This window comes from Colletes gigas, unplaced genomic scaffold, assembly GCF_013123115.1.
Source record: "Colletes gigas isolate AHSC1104 unplaced genomic scaffold, ASM1312311v1 Colletes_gigas_Sc00060, whole genome shotgun sequence".
NCBI lineage: Eukaryota > Metazoa > Arthropoda > Insecta > Hymenoptera > Colletidae > Colletes > Colletes gigas.
In genome coordinates, this window is record NW_025106689.1 from 627,750 (window position 1) to 650,165 (window position 22,416).

Here is a 22,416-nt window from a genome sequence, read left to right on the forward strand (position 1 = left end):
TGGTGGAAGATTGAGTAACAAAGGAAGACCGAAAGAATTCGAGCGACGCAGATCCATGGCGACGATACGGGAGCATGCGCAATATTCGCGGAAGTGATTCGCGTACCTGTTTATCCGGGACGGGCGATTTTTATCCTTTGGCTGTTTCTCACGCTGAACTATCGTCGCTTCGGAAACGATGGGGTACCGAGAACGCAGCGAGTTCCTTTAAGTTCGCGTGAGATCGCCATTTTTCTTCGGTCGGCTTTCGATCTAGCCGTTGCGAAATTTTTAAGCCCGACAGGTTCGACGACTGGTCGAGTGATTTTCCGTTACGCGGAGGCGGATGTTGACGATCGTGATCTATGGTTTTTTAGCTACGACAAACTGTGTAACGTCCTTCTGGTTGAAAGAGATAGACGTTTGTAGTTATTTTTAAAAGATAGAAGATTCTCCAAGTTTTCCTTTTAAATATCTTTCTAGGATTTTGAAACATCATGCATCAAAGTTATTTTATATCACTATCGAGTGGTAACACTTATGCAACATACTGGATTTCGTACTTTCACTCGTTTAATAAGTAAATAAATAATTCACGTCGCAGGAATTCCATTCAATATTACCAGGTATCCAAACAATCTGTCTACACGTAAGTTAGCATGCTCGAGTCGGGTCATTTGTCAAGAGCTATGGTTTTCAATTAGTTGTACGGTCAATTGAAAAATTAGAAGCACGTTTAAGAATCCAAACGTCGGTGTCGTCTTCGAAACGGACACGACTGACATCTAAGAGCCTCTAACGGTTTTAACTGCAAGAACTCGAGCCTTATAATAGCGATTGCCGAGAAATCCGTACTGTGCCATCGAATTTGACGAATCGCGTTTCACTTGACACACTTTGTCGCAAGAACTATCGAATATCGTCGAATTAAAACTACCTTTCATCGAGAGCGCCTAATTACCTATCTCCACGGTCTAAATTAGTCGAAATAATCGTTCTGCTTTCGAGCGATTCGTGAATCATTAATTTCTCGGATGAAGAAAATCTAGCCGATTTCGAATACCTTTGGTAACTCTGGATCGTTGTTTTTCAACTATTTTTTGAGGAGCAATCTCGATTCGTTCTCTCGCCAAGTTTGCGTAAACAAAGTAACGATGAATTTAGGAAGAGGTCGCGGAATCGTGTCGACCCGTCCGCGTGATTCGAATCAAAACGCGAATTTTACTTTCGTCCTTCGCATGGGCCATCTCGTTACGGTAAAAAACTTTCTTTTCCGCTGGTAGGCAGACGCGATCCTAGTCGAAACAGGACAGAAATCGCGTCGCGAGTAGAGCATTCCGGTGCGAAACAGCCCGTGTGAACCTCGAACGAGACGTTTCCACGAACGAGAAGCGCTCTCTAAACGCGAATCCTCGAAGAGCATCGCGTAAAATTAATTTTCCTTCTATTTTCTATGATAATATTTCCGATATTCCTTATGCACTTCGTAATTTTAAATCGTCTCTTCTGACAAATAAAACAAATATTCCATATTATTACACGTTAGAAATTTAACTACATAAATATTATAAAATAAAATAATTTCTTCTATTACAAACAACATAAAAAACTTGCTTCGTTTGCGAGAAAATATCACCTTTATTAACGTGAATTATGTAGAATACGATCAGGATACAATAACGAACGACGACGTATTATGAATTGAAATCATATATGCAAATGCGAATCGAAACTGTGCCCGATTCGACCAATCGATCTTGATCGATTAATCGAGGAAAGTGCTCGAAGGCGTAGTTCGTTTGACCGGATTTCGCGTTGCTCTTGTTACGCGGGTTTCGAAGTGTGCACGCGCGCCGCTACCGTAAATCCGGCATGCAATGACGATATTCCGACAGACACGGCATCGCAATGTCAGCCCAGATACGATTAAAACAAATTTGACACAGATACCGATCGCCGGGAAGGTCGATCACGCGACTTGGATTAAAACAATACGCGATCCACCGGAGCCTCCAGCAATTAATAATAAATCGTCGGTTTCGGTCGAATAATTCGAACCAGTTGAGAACAATTGCTCTTTGATCGATTCGGGATCAAACACCGCAAAGAATTTATCAATTGAACGGTAGCCAAGGAACTGTGGCGGCTGACCTCAGTATTAAAATATGCGCTAGTCGCGTGGAATGTAAACTTTGTAATATTCTTGGGTCGACCGTGTTTGAGGAATCGATCTACAGTGTACATCGAAGTTAAAAATTTGTGAGACGTTAATTTTTTTATTTGATCGTTTCGAATTGCCACAAAACTGAGTAAATATACTTTTTGCATTACCCGGGGGTATAGCTGCTCCATGCTAAACGAATCTCTAAACCAGTTGACCTCGGGAGTCAATTTGTTCTCTATTGCGTCGATCGTGGGCAGCAGATGTACAATCGTACGACTAATTATTTTATAACAGAGCATGCTCTTCGATATAGGCAATGAATAGCTACTTGTCAGGCTCAAATAGGTCTGTACATATTTCTCGTACGATGTTTCAACGTACATGTTGTTTCCATATATAATACTGGAACGACAAACCTCGACATAATAGAAGAGATAATAATAAAAAGGTCAAGGTGGTTTTTAAATCTAATGGAGCTCGCTCCAGACTAAACTGGTTTCCATAATACTTTCAAAGTCTGTTTCAGCGTGTCCCAAATTACACGGCCGGAAAGTCAAATATTTCGCGCGCGTTACGCGAATGGAAAAAATTGTATCCTCGCGAAAACAAACTACACGTAACGATCGTTGTTACGGCAGAGTTAGAGAGCGGTTGCCCAACGAACGAAAGATTTCTTCTTTTCGTTACGAGAAAAAATATTTCTAACAAAATGTTTCACATGCTCGTAAGAGACGTTACACTTTCCTCGCGGATCGCTTTCGCACGGAACGCGATACGCGTTGCATAATTAAGTCCTGGACGCGCGCATAAATCTAATATCGCGTGGCTCGCATCGATTTCTTCGAAGATGGAGTGATTTTTTTTATGAATCCTCACGGAAAATCGTACGGGAAGCGGTCTCGCGGGTTCCCAGAAGCGGAACGGTCGTTGAAATTCACGCAACGCGCGCGTCGCTCGGCGCATCCGGTCTCGATTAAGCGTCGTTCGCATTACGATGCGAGTACCAGAAGGGCTGAAACGCCTGCTCGCACCGACGACCGACGATTAATCAATCGTGGCTAGCGATTAATCATCGGGGATGCGTCGGTAATATTTCGTAACGCGGCCCGAACAATGGCTCGCTTTTACTCTCGATGCCAAAGAGCACTTTGTTCGATTCCACGGAATCGCGGTCTATCCATTGTAATATATATTCGACAAAACGCCAATCCCATGCACGATTGGAAATATGGAAATAAATTGCGACGAACGGGGTAAAGATAACGAGAAAACGGGTTTCCGCAACGCGTGAACGTTCCACCTTTGTCGGTATTCCAGGGTTATAATTGCGTGTCGATTATATGTGAAAATGGAAATGTTCGCGATAAATTACAATAAATTAATTGGGGGAATGGGATCAGCGCACAATTTCCATTCTATTACTTCGCGCATGCATTCATGCACGGGCATTGCGTTCCGTTCGCAGGATGATTTGTATTGCACTTAGGTCACTAGGAGAGTTTTGCAATATGTAACAATAGTTTGTGGAAACCTTGGCTGGTAAGGTTTGCATAATTAGAAAATGCGTATCAGGAGAAAAGTGCATATCGTCGATGGCTAAAGTTCAGTAGTTGTAGAAAGAGATTGCATCGTGAACTTCGTATTTTATATTTCATGGAATCGACAATGTTCTTTATAAGCTATCATCAATTCGAGAATAGCTGTATATTGAAAAAAAAAAAACTGAAACTTCGAACACTGTTTACATAATTCATTGTTTTGTCTTGTAGGCTCTTCTTCCAGAAAGCTCCTCGATTCGTGGTATCGTTCACTATAATTTTGGAGGAGTTCTGTCGACAGAATGCGTAGGCGAGATGGAGGAAATATTATAATAAGGTTGTTCGCATGGGGCTACAGTTTACTAGTGGTACAAAGAATTTGAGCGGAGAAATTTTAATACGAAGGACATGCCACATTCAGGACGCCCTGCTGGCGCTGTGACACTGAGAAACGTTGATAATGCGAAGGAGTTAATTACCATGGACCGAAACATAAATTATCTACGAATACACAATGATTCTCTTTTTCTTTTCATTGATTATATTCCATGAAATCGATAACTCTTTCTAATTGTAAGTTTGAATTTAGTACTTTGATGGACAGTTTTAAAATTGCCCCCTGCTAGTATAGTCGACGATAAATTATAATTGTAGAAACAAAGTTTCTAAAAATTGCCCCCATCGAAGTCGAAAACTTTATAAATCCTCCGAGGCTATTCCATAAAAAATGATAGCTGTACTTTGTACAAGAAGTAGTACGCTGGAACGAGTTGTTATGGAAAGTTAGCGTGCAGTAAATACGACTTGGTACACAGAAACATGTTTGCTTCGTGTCATCGTGAAGCTCAGACAACTTCTTTCACTGTCAAGACTCAGCGCGTGGTATCTTCACCGTGACAATGCATCGATACATAAATCACGTCAAACAAGGGATTTTTTGAAATATTCAGATTTAATACTTCTTACTCATCCTTTCTACAATGATTGTCCCTCCTTTTAATCTTGCATCGTGTGACTTCGATTCGTTTTCTACAGTCGTGAATCAGCTAAAAGGACGATAGTATTCTAGCGGTGATGAACTTTTAGAAAACAGACGGAATAGAATTTCATTGTATGCAAAAATGCATCAATTTTCATGGGAATAATTTCGTAAAAATATTCTACCGACGTACTCACAGGGAGGTGATTCTACGTGAAGATACAAATCGAAAATAATAAATAAAATTTCTTCACTCGAGGCTTCATTTTCGAGATAATTGAATTTGAAAATTTGTCAGACACGCGCGCGATTGAATACCAGTAGCTCTGGTACGTCTGTCCACTACTCGCTAATTCTACTTGCGCTGAAGTCCAATTCGTACTCCGTTGCACGCGTACGAGACCTATCCAGATTAATTTTTTTTAACAATTCGTCTCAAAAATTAATTGAACGAAGGAAGTAAAAGTTGCAGACAGGCAAGACTTTTAATTTCTCTGTTGATCGAGCGCAAGTTTCGTAGCATACCGGATTGGGGCCATGCTGAACTTTAAAGAGTGAACGCGGGTTACTCGACCAAAACACAGAGCCAGTTTGGAAGAAATTGGGTATTCCCAGGCCCGTTCACTTTTTCCCAAACATGTGTACGACATCGTGGAAAGTTCACGTGTTTACACGCGTTCGTTGCGTGGACGACAGGTGTTTTACGTGGCCGGGCATCAAAATCGAGCTTGAAACGAATATCACCGGCATCCCGATCCCCCAACAGCGACGATACGTTTCGGATAACGATCGAATCAGAGAGAAGCCGTCCGCCCGGACGTTGTCCATACAAATGAACCTCATCAAAATTCGTACGATCCTGATTCCCGCCGGGCGCGGACTGGATATTCAAGTATAGCCTTGTACTAACTGAGCGTCGAGTTACCAGATGTAACTATTTATTTTCGGACGATAAACCATGGTCTGCGTATTTTCAGCTGCTTTTTAGTCTATTTTCGTGCACGTATTCTCGATAGCTGACGATGAACGATAAATTTAAGCACACCGTCTATTCGTTAAAAATTATGGAAGCATCACATTTTTATCTGCTCTTAAAAAAGTTTGTTCATCACTGATCTAAACTGTCGACAGACTTTTTCTCTCTATGCTTAACGATTCCAATCAATAAATCGAATTTGTTCGTTTCAGGAGCCAATCGAAGGCCTCCTACCTGGCTTACCGGAGGGAACGTGGAGCGCCCGATAGCGAGGGCAGCTACAAGAGAACCATGTCACCGACGTCTCGCTTAGAGGATTGGCCACCACCCCGGGATCACGACGATCCGGTTCTGCTGCGCGTCACGCCTCATCATCCGTTGCAGCACCATCACCATCACCATCACAACAATCACCATCCTCAGCAGCCGGAGCTTTTGAAGTCGCACAGCGTGGACGCTCTTCATCACCGGCTGGAGGAACGGACGGCGCAACAGCAACAACACTCCGCCGAGGTGATCGGAAAGCTGTCGCACGATTTGAACAAGAAACTTCAAGCAAGCGAGGCGAGGTCGCGAAACACGGAGAATAATAATAACGATAATCTCGAGGATCGACATCAGCATCACCATCATCATCACCATCATCTGGAGAAGAGACAGCAGGAAAAGAGGCACGATTACGAGCAACGTAGGGAACGATTGTCGCCCCAGAGCGTCGAGGTCCTTAACGACAGGAACCGACAGCTGGAACGTGAACGCAGGAAGCTGGCGGCTAGCTGCGAACCCCTACCTCAGAACCTCAGAGAGGTAATATTTCTTTCAGGGTATATTTCTCTAGGAAACTGTAAACTTCCTTTCGTACTGCAAATACTCTTGAGATGCACTTTGTCATCCTGAGCCTTGCTTCTTTAGTTTTAATATCTATATTGTTCAGGTTTCCAATTTTATTTTGTTATGGGGATGTGTAAAAGATAGTCCTAGGTATCTTAGAGTACATCGATACGGAACTGAGCACAAAAAAACATTAAAATCTTCTCGATTCCAGAAGCAGTCCCGCAGCGTGGAGGTTCCCTCGTCGGTGGAAGAGGACTTCTTCCGCGAGAGAAGCGCCACGATCGAGATGACCTCGCAGAACATAGAGCTCCTAAACCGTCGTAACGAAAAGAGAGCGAACGCTACGTCCACGTCGACCAACACGGTCGCCACCTGCGTCACGACGTCTTCTACGTCGACAACGATGACGATCGCGACGGACAGTTGCTGGTCGCGTGGGCAGGAGTCGCAAAATTCCATCGAAAGCTCGCCTACTGCCGACAGACCGCCACCGCCAATGAGTTCGCCACCAAGATCACCCAACCACGTCGAGAGAGACAGTCCAAGAGGAGCCGTTCCCAGACGGTCCGGAAGTTGTTCCAGTTCCTCGTCCTCAAACAGATCGTCGGATCCGCGCGTGTCGCCTCGAAGCTTGTCCAGCAGCTTCTCCAAGATCGAAGGCTCCCCCACCAACAGGAAGGTTTCCAGTCCCACGCAAACGGACAACACCGGATCCTCGAACAGATCTAGCTCGCCTGCTCAAGTTCGTTCGAACCAAACGAACGAGATTGAGCTGAGAGTGGACAGATCGTCCTCGTCCGCGAAGTCTAGGTCGGGAGGCAGGTCCTCGACGTCCTCGATTTCCAGCGTCTCTAAGGCGTCCTCCTCCTCGTCACCCAGGAACTCCCCGATCGAGGGTGACAAATCCTCTGCGCCTACGTCGCCGTGCGTGTCGCCTCAACTGGGAATAGAGGGGCTGACACTGGTGCAACGCACCGAAGTAGTTCTTCGAGTGAACGCAGCCACCAGCGACGCTGCCTCGCAGACCGACATCCTGGAAACCCAGGAGTCCGAGGTGTCCACCAAGAGCCACGAACTTCCTCTGTGTCGGAAGAAACTGCCCGAGGAGATCGAATGCGAAGAACTAGGCCGGGACCTAGCCAGCCAGCTCAACCCGAACGACAAACTGGTGCCCCTGCTAGGTGAGTTTCTCCCTAAACGTCCTCTTCGATGTGTGAAAGTAGTATAGAGAGATAACTTGATGGATAGGAACCTACAAAATGAACAACGCTAAGGTAGGACACCTGGAAAGTCCTATTTTCTTAGCAGTCACACTACATAGTGGTAGGATCTCCATATCCGCGGGAGAAACACTTTTGTTCTATCGATGGTGAATATTTTGAGCTTACTCTATTATACGTTCTATTCTACTCTGCCTGGAAACATCGATAACATTCCTCGAGTTCTTGGAGGATGATTCTCGATCAATCTTAATCTTAGGCACAGTGTTCAATCCATTGAGACACGCGATCCGAACTTTTACCAACGAACGAAAGAAAGAAAAGAGGAGAACGGAAACAAATTGCAATTTACGATCCGGGGATGAAAGAATTCGTTTCGTTGCACGATGGAACAGTTAGGCGTTGTCGCTATGTATCTTGCACGCTTTGCGCCGACTTTAATTCCCGGCTTAGTCTAATCCTGGATTACTAGAGCCCGTGTCGATTACGTCTAATAAAAGCAACGCAAACACCGACTGTTAGCGGAATTCACCGTCGTCGTTTCTCGACGGCTTACCGTAATCCTACAGATTTAATGCTGCTAATGTCGTCATCGGATTCTCAGCCGGCTTCGATCTACCTGTACGTGGCTTTTATTGCTCCCGTTGTTACAACCCTCGATTTGCACACACGCGAACTACCCGTCGAGCGTAACGACGCCTGCGGGCACGTATGTAAGCACGGCGTCGTTTTTGCTCCGCACACTGACGCTATCGGTCATATACGGCGTGTTTGCGCGTACATTGAATATCTTCGTTTTTACTTTCCCACGCGTAAGAAAAAAAATATTGTAACTGCGGAAACACTTTTTCACCCCCCAGATAGGGATCATTGCACGTAAAAAGAACGCGTCAAATATCTCATACGTGTATTTCATAAAAATCGGCGCGTTGAACTCGAACGACGTTCCCTGTCACCCAAACGATCCACTGCGTACAAATATCTCTCATGCCCACAGTAGCGTGCATCGTAACAGATAAAAATAAAACCACTTGATAAGCTGTATTTGCCTAATGAAAGCATCCAATAGATTCGAAACAGAGAGTCGTTTCCACGCGTATGACCGATAGTGTACGTGCGTAGAAACGCTCGTGCGTCATCCGTAAGGATAGTACAGTGGCCAGGGCGACGACCCTTTATTTTAATAAGCACTAACCCATTGGACGACCGCGTTATTCAATTACACGTCGGTGCACTCTCGCGATATTGAACGCATGCGTTATGGCTTCCAAGACGGCACGGGGATTCCTGGAGCGTAGAAGCTCGTGGAAAGTAGGAGGGGAATTGACCAGCGTGTGTAACCATTTGTTCTTATCAGTTCCAGCGCCGGAGCACAAGAAGCCCACCGACTACGTTTCCGGTCTGTTCAGGGTAGAGGCGACCTTGCAACCGAGACCGAGACGCCGACTCTCCCTTGAGGAACCCACGACCCCGTGTTCTGAAAATGGAACCGACGACGAGAAAAAGTAAGATTCTACGCGATATGATTGTATTATAATTAAAATAATCGATGCTCTTTCGAAAATGTACTATTACGTGAACTGGCACGAACTCGAAATCTATTTTCATGGAAGTGAAATATACGAGGTGGATAAAAAAGAAAATACTTAGCCAAAACTGTGGCCGTCTACCGTGAAGGATGGTGATACGAGATCTACTCGCAAGACTGTACCATTACGTGTTTATGTACTTGAACGACCTTGAGTGCTCAGTCATTAAATTCACTTAAAAGCAGCAACTCTCCCGCATTCTCTCACGGAGAATAAAAGATATAGTATTATACCCGGTGAAATAAAAATGACGTTGACCTTGATACGTCTTTAACGTCTCCGCCTACTTCGCGTGAAATTCTAACGACCCCCTTCGCTTCGTACGTATAATACATTGATGTAAAGATTAAAATGGAGTAGCTTGTACGATGAATTGGACAGCTGTTCCATTAATATTCGACACCAACAGATAATTACAATAGGAAACTGGAACTCGAGTATCCTATTCGCAAGCATTCTAAAACAGTAGTTCTTAACCTTTCTAAGTTCATGCTAGAATTTAAGACAGTGATGGCAAATTAATGGCACGCGATGAGATTTTACTAGCACAATGGAAATTTACGTAGCATAGTAATACAGAGTTACCGGTCTAAAGGTTACGACATTGCAAAATTTCACACATGAATCTTAGAGAAAAGCATTTATACCTAAATAATACGAGATTCACAGATTCAGGAAGTCGGATTTGAAATGCTCCCCCTAACGTTGTTCTTGCCACGGTGTTCCAACGACTATTTTATAGGATCTGCATTTCGTTCGTGCATCTATCCTAGCTATTTTTTGTTATTATCGTTACATAAATGTTAACTGATCGTCCCGAACGATACGGGACGTGTCGATATTTCATACGGGTTGCTCCACGCGATGGTTTGACTGGCACTTTCACCGAACAGCTCGAAACACGGAATGCTTGGCTATCATTTGCGGTTTCCTCGTGTTTTTAATATTTACGTCAAGCGGTTTATTATTGCGCCCGTTTAAGCGAAATTACGAGAGTCCAATTAATAATACGGCAACGGGCATCTTTCGTTTGAAAATGGTGCCAAGGAGTTTTCGCTCTTTCACGGTGCATCGCGAAGAGAGAGACATTCTCGACACGTGGCTAAAGAGGTCGCGTGCGGACTGTTGCTTATGGAGATCCTTTATTGTCCAATGAGTGACGTCTGCGTGGGCGTAGATCCCGGGACTCCTAACCGGGCATCATTAATGAACCTCCATTACAGTCGGGATTTAATTGTCGTTTTTCAACGACACTGTGCGCTTCTTGTGAATCGATGACACGGCATGACAGCTGAATAAACTACGATACATTTTACAACTCGTAACGTTCCGTTTAACGGTAATATTTCCGTTTACCTGCGTTTTTCGAGGTCACGTGGAAAGATTTGCTATGTTACGTAAATACGGCAGTTTCTATGGCCGGGGGAAAGATTATTCCACTAGGATATTCGTTTTCTTGACAGCAGGTTGATCGTTTTTATTTAACTCTTTTTATCGTGGTCTGCAATAAACTAGCCAGGAACTATATTCTGCTTATTAAAGACTAAACTGATTAAATTCTATTCTTCTTTCATTGACTCAATAAGAAATTCACGAATTCTCCAGTGATGGTTTTAAGTAATTCATATATTGTATATTCGGAAGTAGTGAATTAAACTCCTGCCCATTTGTAGTTTCTAAAACATACGAATGAGTGGTGTTCGTGAATCAGGTAGATAGGCTCGGTGGATTATGGGTTCACAGTCGGTAGGTGTGGTCTCCGGAGTCTAATGGGTTCATTGCAAGCGGGTTTAGGTGGTTTGATAGATGCGTGTGGTACTGTTCGCTGAATTTTATTATTTCTCCTTTTACGGGTAGACATTCTTAGGCCATGATTGATGATGTTGCTAGGTACGTGCCTTTCTGAATTAATATCTCTAAAGGATTTCGATGTTCGAGTTATTAACTGTTTCCCACAGTCGAATGCCACAAGTCCAAACAGATTTAATTCTGACTTCGTGGACTAGCGGTTTGTTTCTTCACTTTGTGCCAGCGTAAATTATTCCACGCTAAAAAGTTATTTAACGATGATACCAAAATGGTGGGATCTCCAGGTCAACTTCACCGAGTGTAATCCAACCGAATCGAAAACTAATTTTCCTATCTTCCAGCGATCTGGAATCTCCCGTCGATCGGGGACAATATTTCCGCCGGCACGCGTCAGGAGAAAGTACCAGAGGCGCAAGATTGTTACGTAACTAACCATAAACGATATTGTTAGGCCGGCTACTCGGTGGTCTACGCATCATTTTGCTCGCCAGTCTGCGACGGACGACCGTTGACATCGTTTCGATCGATCCTGGCTCGCGTCGAGTACGCGGCGAGGGTATCAAAGATGGAGGCGGTGCATTCGGTGAAGTACATCGAGACATTTCTCTTTCTCGCGATTCCGATCGGCCACGAAGCAGCCTACGATTCGCGATAGGTCGTACAAAATTAGTCGTCGTAAATCCACTCGATCAGGATTCGTTCCGCGTAAGAAACGCTCCGCTGGAAACAGCGGCAGAAGTTAATAAAGTTCTTTCGTTCGCTCCGAGGCAGGGCCGTGCCAAGGCACAAGGGCAAAAGGGGCACGCGACCCCGGGCGCCATGTTATGAGGGCGCAGACAGACAAGTTAAATATAATTATTCTATAGCTATTATTTTGAAAGTAATATTTCTTCTTGTATTTGTGCCCTCTTATAATTCAAAATTTAAGTCTCAAGTTTTCTAATTTTATTTTACTAGTTTACCATTTAATCATTATGGCGCCACTAACAGACATTAGACAGACGCCTCAGAAATTACTTTTTAAAACTATAAAATTCTTGCTAAAATATACAAACGTTTTGTTTTGTAAAAACACAAACGTTTGTATATTTTTTCGTGCTCCAGCGTGTTGCCTTGGACGTCAAAAGTACCTAGGCACGATTCTGCTTGGAGGAACTCCGAAGTGCTTGCAACCACACCCGGGGAAGAAGAAACCCCGCGAACTTTCGAAAACGATCGCGGGCGGCGCTCCTCGGACTTCGGCGCGCGTAAACGGCGATAAAACGCGCGGCGATGATATTTACGGCGCGGTTTTAGCTTCCGGTTTCCATTAATTACGCTGTCTAAGCTTCTTGAGTAGCCGCGGACGTAATAGTCGACCGATTGGCTTGGTTGCTTTTTGAACCGCCTCCGGTGCGGTCACTTTACTCCGCTTTCCTTTCTTTATCACTTTCTCCTCTTTTATAGAGTCACTCTCGGTCGACGCGCTCACGTGCACGCGCGATAAATATACGGGGTGTTTCATAACGCGTGGCGTCTAAGTAATTGACGATTTACGAGAAACGTAAAAGTAATGAAAGAAGTTCGTGTAAATTGTGCCGTTCCTAACCTTGAACCCGAGTTGGAGTCATTTTGGTTCTCGAGTTTAGCTGCTTACTCTTGTAGAAAGAGCTTGAAATTGCCACCTCTAACATCGTATGTCGAGTTCAGTTCGATATAGAATATTTTGATCTATTTTACCTTTACGTTATTATGGTTTCATTTGTATTATTTTAAATACTACTATATTTTTGTGTCTCTAGCTGAATAACTTAAAAAATTATAACGAGTTATAGTACGAAGTCGTTTGGCGTGAAATAAAGGAAGTGAGACAACGAGGCTTCCGTCATAAAAAGCACTTGAGGTAATCACTATATTGATGTATTATTGCTATCGTCGAATCATTCCGTTATGTGATAAAATCGACAAGGAAATGATAAGAAACTTACCAGCTTCAGTAGTTTGACGATTGCAGTATCACATCGTTGCTAACAGACACCGCTCCAAGTACCTTTTATGGCGTAAGAATCGATATTTAACTCTTCTTTTAAGTGTCAAATGACTTGGTATTACGAATTATTAAAAAATAGAAAACCCTCCAATGACAGAAAAATTATTATAGTTATGTTATGGCTTCCGTGACACGTTCAAACGTCTAGATGTGACTCTTTAAAGATGTGAGAAAATAAAATATGCGGTAGCATTAATAATATCATACATAGAACATGCAAAAGGAATTGTACAATTAGAATATAAACGTAAAGTTTATGACTTAGGGATGGTGGTGGTTAAGATTTCGATGAATTGATCTAATTCTTACTAAGGAAAATAATCGAATAATTAGCTGAATAGGTATAACGTGCCATAAACCTAGTCGACGAGGGTAGTACCGATTAGTCGCAACCCTAACAGGTTGTACCCTAGCAGGTACTCGGTTTCGCGTACCGTAAGCCACCCCTTAGTATTTGTAACGTTATTGATGCAAAGACCCAGGGGCCAAAGCACGCGATGGAAAATCCCCGGGGTTGCCAAACATGGTACCCACCACCTTAAACGTTAAAGTAAAATTGGCATCACTGCACCCCCGCCACGAAAAACCTCGGAGTAGAGAGTTCTGACCATATTGTTTCTTCTTATGCATGAGTATTGAGCTTTCTTACACTTCGTGAAGTATTTAGTTGCCGGTTGTTAGTCGTTCTGCAAGGGTGGTTCTTCGACCTTACTCAGCACATTAAATTCAAACGGATATTTTACAGTGATTGAAAATGAAAGACTAGCTTGTTTAAATGAGGTATAAATCTTGAAGTTTCGTGTGTTAAATAGAAGAAATTTATATTCTGTATTTCGCGTAATCTTAATTCAAAACGGTCCTGGTCCATACGCGCGTCAACGAACAATTAACGTGTGAAAGTTAAGATTTTTAAGCAACAAGGTTTCTTTAGAAAGTTTCATCAATCTGATGCTGCACTGTTCATAAATAATAGTTCAAACATCGGTGATAATTGCTCGTTTAATGAATAAATAAAAAATTGAGAGCATTCATTGGGAACATAACTACGCCTCTAGAAATTTCACTTTGAAAGTATAGTCTTCGACAGATTTTAATAATACCGAATTCTGGATTTGTTTCGAATCCTGAAACTCGTTATTATTAAAATTTAAACATTCTGGAGTTATAGTCCTATTTTCAATGAATTTTAATGTTTCTTTTAACTATTGCTTTAATCGTTGAATAATATTTTTTGTCTTTGCTCGATAAGTGACGACGAAAAGAACCTACAATTCATACTTCCGTTATTCTTTCGAGGACCGAAGAAGTGAGTTTTTCACGTATCACGGAGACATAGGACGCGTCCGCGACACTCACGATCCGTAAATCATTTCGAAGACGATCCCTCTTCCGCGAAACGTGTCGATCGATTCAAGATCGTGAGTCGTGCGAGTGATGCAATCCGTGTCGTCCGCGATCACGAATTGGCGGGAATATTTTTTTGTACGAACATCGCGAGGATCACGTCGAGAGGCTGGAGGGAAGATTTACCGACGATAATGGCTTGTTGCAGGCACGAAACGATACCTTCCGCGCCGGTCACTCCGCTGTCGAGCGACTCGAGCAGCCCTCTGTCCCCGACGTCGGCGTATTTCACCACGTCCGAGGGAAAAGCCAGGTTCCTGACCAGATACTCGCGAGACGTGACCGTCGAGGGTTTGGCGCGCCAGGAGGATGCTCCATCGGTCGTTCCTACGGACAGCCTCGATCTCAGGCAGAAAAAGGTACATACATACCGAAATGATCGAAGGATCGAAGAATCTTGGACATTATTTCATGTTAAATTGGACTTTGCTAAAATTGGTATACATTATAAAATATTTTAAATTGTTGACTTTATAACTGTTTGAGTAATAGAGTTAACATTTGTCGATAAACTGTAATGTTACGTTGAGCATAGAATCAGTAAGATTCTGAGAGCTTAGAGTATAGACATTGACATTCGATGAAAATTGTGAAAGATATCTCCTATATTTGGTTTATTCTATCAAGTTGTTAAGATGAATGGAGAAACTTTGGAGAAGGATAGAAACGTTACTGTTAGTGACCTGGATATCTCAAGTTGGAACCTAACTAGAGCTACTATCCCAATTACAGCAATCAAATGAAATGTTTCTACTCTAATGGTGACTCAAGAAATTCTGTTTGATCCTATATACGTAATTTCTCTCCGTCAGTTCAGAGTTCAGGACGGTCATTACGCTCGTCCGCCGCGAGGCCTTGTACCCGTAACGAGTCGGAATCTGCTTTTCATCTGCTTTACTTCTTCATATTTTCTATTAACCCCCCGTCGTAGCTCTACTTTTCACAGCCTACCACGATCCTCGTTTTCCACAGTCTCGTATATCTTTCCCTTTCGCGCAGAGTCATCGTGAATCTAATCAGTTAAGCTTTCAGAGTCTTCATTAACGGCACCATAATGTACCCTTCAATTAATCAAAACGTCTCTAACGCAGAAATTGGTATGACGATCGTTACATCAACCGGAGAGTAATGCTTTTTTAATTCTTTCGCAATCACGGTCGAAGCAATCGAGTCTTCCTTGACGCGGGGCCGTGAAATCGTACCTTATCGACTTCGTGCGAGCGCAATCGGAACTGCAACCGATTCTCTTCGCAGGAGGAGCTGATGACGAGGCTCGACAAGAAACTGGTAGTCCTCAGGGCCGAGCAAGAGGCCGTGCGAGAAGAGGGAGAGGTGAACGAAGCCCTGGGTGCACGAGTCGCCACGCGGATTTCCGCGGTCGCCCGAACGGCCGAAGCGTCCAAGTATCGGCTTCACGTGGAGGAAGTCGGCAAGATCACGAGTCTTCTTCTAGGTCTCAGCGGCAGACTGGCTCGAGCGGAGAACGCCCTCTACGGAATGCCAGCCGATCATGCGGAAAGAGTGAGTATCGGTATCAATTTCCTCCTCGTTTTCAACATTTTCATTCCAGCAATTCAGCCATTATTGTTAGTGAAATGGTTCGTTCGATTTTTTTACGAAGGCCATTTAAATTCTAGATCGTTAGAACATGTACGCACATTAGAACACGTTATGGAAGTTTTTTCTTTCGTACTTGCTATTTTTATTTTTTTGACATTACACGAATTGAGACAGTCCCTTCACCTTTCACTTCGCATAAATTCCTCGCAGCTTCTGTTGCCTTGGAGTCCTGTTTCCAATAGTAATTTCTGACTATTCTCCTTTCTAAACTTCTATCAATGCAACATTCTAGTGATTAATCAAAAGACTGTGAAACTGATACACTATCCCTACGAATAAACTAAATTTAATCGTTTAAAAATGTCTTGGAAAAATGAGACGAGAAACGAAGAAACTTACTGACTACCCTAGTAGTAGAAGATCTGATTTAATTTTGAGTAAAATTGTTTCATAGAAACGATAGTTACTTCTTGTAATTTTTGTAAAAATTCTAAAAAGGTTTTACAATATACTATTTTATTTTAAAGAGCATTTAATTTTACATAAACAGATCAAACATATTTTCTGTCTTTCCTTACAAAGAATAAAATTTAAATAATATTGTAAGTATTGCGAGATCTCTGCTCTAGATTTGTCTCGTCGATCATTATCAAACAATTAGTTAATCCCCTCATATCTCTTGTAACGGTCTTTCATAAGAATCTGTTATTAGCAATCATGATACAAAACGACCTCTCCGATCATTCGACACGAACAACGCACGCGAGTCAACGATTTTTCATTAAACCGCGGAATTTTAAACGATAATCGAGTGGTTGCACGATTAATTGAAAATTTACCCGGCGTCCTTGTATCCTCAACGTCCCCGTAATCCATACCGGCGTAAAATGATTTACGGTTGTCGAACAGGAAGGTCGAGAAGTACAGATATAATTATTTATCCGTCCAACGGAAAATCGCGTTGATTTATGAAAGAATTCTTGCGCAATACTGTTTCGCGGATAAGGAGTATAATCATTGTGGAAACCTTGAATGAGACGGGTCATCGTACGCTCGCAATACGAAACAATTCGCGATAAGAAAAATTAAATTCAAGCGATTGTTCGCGTCTGGTTGCCAACTCTTCTACTCGTATCTGGCCTACCATTTCCTACATTGAACATAATACATAACCACTTTTTTACTTTTTGACGTTACGTTGACCCACTATACACGTTATGCTTATCACTTTCATTATGAAATATAATATTTCATATAGGTATTACGTTAAAGCTCTGGTTTAATCATAACACATCTCTCTATAATTTGATCATTCGATACAAGAGCCCCTCGAACCCCTCGCGAGATACACTTTCCTCGTTGTTCGCAGAAAATCCTGGAAAGCAAGAGGGACAAGCTGATGGACCAGTTGGAGGAGGCGAAGATCCTGAAGGGGAACATCGACAAGCGGAGCGTGAATGTCTCTACGATCCTGTCGAAGTACCTGAACGCGGAGGAATTCGCCGACTATCAGCACTTCATCAACATGAAGGCGAAGCTGATCGTGGACGGGCGTGAGATCCAGGACAAGGTGAAACTCGGGGAGGAGCAGCTAGCCGCGCTGAGAGAAGCGATCGACTAGTCGTAATAATGAACCGATCGCACGAGAAACGCGTGGCCGCGTTCGTAACGCGCTCGAGCGGCGCGCGTTGAAGCAACCATCGCTTGGAATGCACGTATTTTTAAACGTCTCAACCATGAATCAACGATAGGATGGAGGCGGGCGTAACTCCATTTGTTCAATGGCGACTCGTCGAATTTCGTAAACGTATTTTACGCGTATCTTCGAATCGGTGAATGGAAAGTGATAAAACCTAATCGGTAGTTTGAAATTATTTTTGAACGCATGTTTCATTGTATATATAATATATGTATCCTTCGAGTCCTAGACGGACGAAGCGTCGTCGATCGTTCTTTCCTTGCGAACAAAATTGTAATTGTTTCCGGAATTTTTCATATGCGTAAAAACGTCACCGTTCGCGCGAGATTCACGATCTAGATGATCTCTCCTAGCGCCGTCCAGAGACAGCCTAGTCGTTGACGAGCTCGCGTCTATGGTCCGCGAACGAAAAGAGGATAAAAGTCATAAAAAGAAGATTCTTGCGTGCACGGGTGACCACGAACGAGACCGTTCGTAATTCGCGAAATTCGATGTACCCGTTCGATCCTTTACGCGACGCGTGCGAGCGTTGAAATCTCTGATCGGCGTGGAAATGTTTCGCGACACGTGTGTTCGGTGTTATCGGGTCGAATAAAAATTTTTACGCGTCCCAAGCGAGCCAGCCGTCTATCCGAAATTCGTACGTAGGTTTTCTCGACGATGAAACCGCTGTCGTTCCTGTTCGCTGCTGTAAAACAGAGACACAGTTGACCGCGGTCGTGCACAGCTTACGGATAGGTTTCGTTTTACCTGTGCGGCGCAATATTCGTTCGTGGCAGCGCGTGTCGCGGGGTTTCTTGACCTAGAATTACTTCTGGTGCCTTCTTATATACGATATGTGATATAAGGGTAAGGAGTCACGTGGTCGTGAGATATATCTGAACGATACAGGCAAACCGAGCGACGCGGTAACATGTATATAACGAAAGAAGAAGAGAAAGGTAGCTTTAAGAGGTGATACATTGTAGGAACCACGCATACACACCACGCATACATTCACATACACACGGACACAGTGACAAGAGGTGCGCGGACGCGCACGAGACACGCATCGTAAACCATTATACATGCTCACGTATACAACGATTACTATTTTTTACGTTTTGTTCTAACCCCAGGGGCTCTCGTGAGCCCCTATGACGCTTGTGATCTTACTTACTTCTGTACGACCGTACCAAGGACTCTCGAAAACGGATACGAAAAGTAGATCGAAAGGATTTCGAGACTCTATGGTGGTCTTACGAAAAATTTTATGCCTCGGTCGTTTTCGAAACTATCATTTCGTTGCTCCTATTTCCTCCACAATTTTCACCTTTGTTTCGCGAATGCATCCTGTCTTCTCCGTAACGATCGCGATCGATCTCGACCAGAGATGAGCAGGATATCGATATACAAATTTCAGTCGTTCACGCGTTGTTTTGTTCTGATAAAAGTTATAATCTGAATCCACGTGAAACGAACAAAAATTTATAAAGTGGGATTATTCGTTGTCTACCGTTTGACTAAAGTTTTTCTCATCTCTGATATCGAAGACCAGATCCAAGGGACGGAGAAGACGCTACGGACGAAATTCGAAGGGATGAATCCTCCGGTTTTTTGAGCTCGGTAATGAAATATTTACCAGTAGACTCAAAGATTCCGAGATGGAATCCGTCTTCTTAACCGTTCCAGCGAACGGTTCGCGGCGTGGTCGCGCGACTGGTTGCCAATTTTGGCAAAATTTGTAATAATCGTAATAGTAATTGAAGTATTCGAAACTTCGAGCGACGATGGAGTGGAAGTTAAAACACATCCTAGCTCTCGTTCGCAATTATTGTTACTATAGTTGGAATTAATGTCATGGATAGAAATCCGATTGAAAGGGTTTATAAATAATGTATCCATTTTGAAGTAATCGAATTTATCTATTTTGGAATGTTCCAAATTAATCAGCTGCAGACAGGAATAGAATTGTGTTTCTGATGAAATACCTAGGTTCGTGATTCTTTTGCTATCACGGTATTTAAGATCGATGAAATTTAACTACGAGACAATTCGTAAATGGCGCGAGAGCACGATCTGCCAGGCGAGCCGTGTCGCGAGGGACGGAGAGCAAAATTTGTAGCGCGCGTGAAAGACTGAGCAGAGGGCATAAAATTTTGCGGCACATTATAGTCAGTTTCTGTTCCTCGTTTGTTTCTCGATGTTCGCATGATATAACGGCGGCGGTACTGTAATCTCGCCGTCCGTCCTGTCAGAAATCTGCCACATTTTCGTAATCTGCTTGTAAGCAGCGTTACGCGTCGCGACTCATCGCGACAGACACGCGCGGAAAAAGAAATTGTATATAAAACGAGTTCTCATTCGCTGATAGAGGAAGAAAAAAAACCATGGTGCTCTGCATAATCTATTTTTTACGAGAAGAAACGTTCCATTAATGCGTAGGCTATTTACATATACTCTAAGGTCATTAATATTTAATAGTGCTCCACTGTGTACATACTCTCTACAGCATACAATTTAGTTTTTAACGTGATGCGAGGAGAACCCGTTTAAACAGTCCACACGCTGTACACGCGTTCATACGTATGACACACGTATACACACACACATACATACACGTACGTCACACATATACACACGTAAGCGACGACGCTAGGTCGTTGATAGTCTGACAATATTATCGCATATTTCGAATGTATTACGAAATCATTACGATAACTACCTTTCCCAAACTCGCTTGCAATAAATAACACGTTGGAAATTAAACGTGCACTTTTCTTTTGTAGTGGAACAAGAAGATCCCCGAAATTACTACATTTACGGTAAGTAACGCAGCACAATAATCTTAAATTAATGAGCAGGTGGTAAGAAAGTCTTATGCTGACACACCGAGCTTCTACTTCAGACTTTATCTACTTCAGAAAATAAGTTTTATTATTTTCACGATTAAAGCGCGTACTTTTTTGATAAAATATCAAGATAATTAACAGATATTACTAAAAATTTCAAGATTTATACGATAGTTCTTGTGCACTCTAAAATTAGCAACCATTATTTTGGTATAATCGTGTATTGCAGTAACGATGCTATAAATTGCTTTAAAGTTTTTTATTTAAAAAATGGATTTCGCTGAGTTGTTGTGAACATGAATTGAAAATTTTGATTATTGCGTCAATTTTATATCCAAGCAACGGCAGCACGCGACGTTATTGATCAAGGGCGTTCCAGTCAATCTACTTCTTCTACGGTTGGACCGTCAGATACACTTCCGGTCTGGGGACCACAACCTCCATCGTAGCTTCCGTACAATTTTGTTAAAATGGGATCGCAAACCTGACAAATTAAAAATCTATTTTACTTCCGAATCTATTAATATAAAAAAGTATTAAACAACATTTCCGTAGAACGTCAAACAAATTTATTAAAAATGAAAAACAATTTAAAAAAAAAATCAACACAGAATATGTGAATTTTTTTCTCGAAAGTGCGTAAAATCTCGGAGATATGTGTATTCACCAAAAATGATTCTAATTGACCCCCGGAACAAAAAATAATTTTTTTAGCCTACGGAAATGTTGTCTGGTACTTTTTTGTAGGTATCCATGATCTCTACTTCAGAAATAAAGTTCAATGGAATACATTCACTGTTGTAGAAGTTATGGTCGTTTGAAAATTGCGATTTTTACTACCTTATTATTATACAGATAGACGTTATATCCAATGTACTTTTTTAGAGCCCCATTACTATTCCAATGTCATTCGCAACATTACCAACAATAGGCTATAGAAAACGATCATAGCGCCTATTATGGTAGGAAATGAAATTACAGCCGCGATCGTGATTGATACCCGACTCTGATCCGCGTAGCTCGAGTCCTTTAAAAAACAAAGGCATGCCCGTAATTTCATTTCCTACCGTAATAAGCGCTATAATCGTTTCCTTTAGCCTGTTGGTAATGTTGCGAACGACACCGAAATAGTAATGGGGCTCTAAAAAAATGCATTGGGTATAACCACAGACGAGGTATACGAGTAAACCTTTCACCACAGACGAGGTATAGGAATAGACCTTTCACCTAATGTAATTTTTCGGCCGGAGTTTCTGGGGTCCCGGGACACCATTACCATTTTCGTGTCACTCGCAACGTTATCAACAGATTCAGAAATTAACACAGGAGGAAGTGAGACAGAAAATAAAATTACATAAATTTTATTATTTTTTAACGAAATTAAAGCTGTAGGGTCTATCATTGGACATTAATCGATTAATTTCATTGGAGTAATCAATCGATTAAGATTATTTAAAAATTTCAAGATTATTAAAATTCCTAAGGATGTATTTCATTGATACGTACACCGCAAATTCTCTATTTTTTATTTTAAATTGTAATACATCATTTATTAAAAAAATAACTCGGCAGAAACGTATTTGCGACTCGAAATCAGTTTAATCAGACTGTGCATCGGGGCCCCGGAAACTCCTCATTCCTCACTTTCACACGCTATGCCCAAATGCGTGTACGTGAGCTCGTTGAGTTTCGGAAGAGCCGAGAAGAACAGGCTGATACTCGCTTTCCTTCTCGCTCTTGCATCGCTGACGTCCCTTACATTTCTCGAAAGCAAGCTTGCTGGCATCACCACCCGTTCGAATCGT

The 22,416-nt window shown here is 42.5% G+C and overlaps 1 protein-coding gene across 1 annotated transcript in view; it reads left to right on the forward strand.

The window, feature by feature from the left end:
* Window positions 1–20,511, forward strand: part of LOC122403564 — a 215,345-nt gene extending 194,834 nt beyond the window's left edge. The window contains exons 8-13 of the mRNA XM_043407156.1: window positions 5,849–6,443; window positions 6,682–7,651; window positions 9,048–9,195; window positions 14,670–14,880; window positions 15,776–16,042; window positions 17,451–20,511. Of these exons, the coding sequence (XP_043263091.1) occupies window positions 5,849–6,443; window positions 6,682–7,651; window positions 9,048–9,195; window positions 14,670–14,880; window positions 15,776–16,042; window positions 17,451–17,702 (2,443 nt within the window). The 3' untranslated portion in view covers window positions 17,703–20,511. The remainder of the gene's footprint in view (window positions 1–5,848; window positions 6,444–6,681; window positions 7,652–9,047; window positions 9,196–14,669; window positions 14,881–15,775; window positions 16,043–17,450) is intronic.
* The last annotated feature ends 1,905 nt before the right edge of the window (window positions 20,512–22,416 follow it).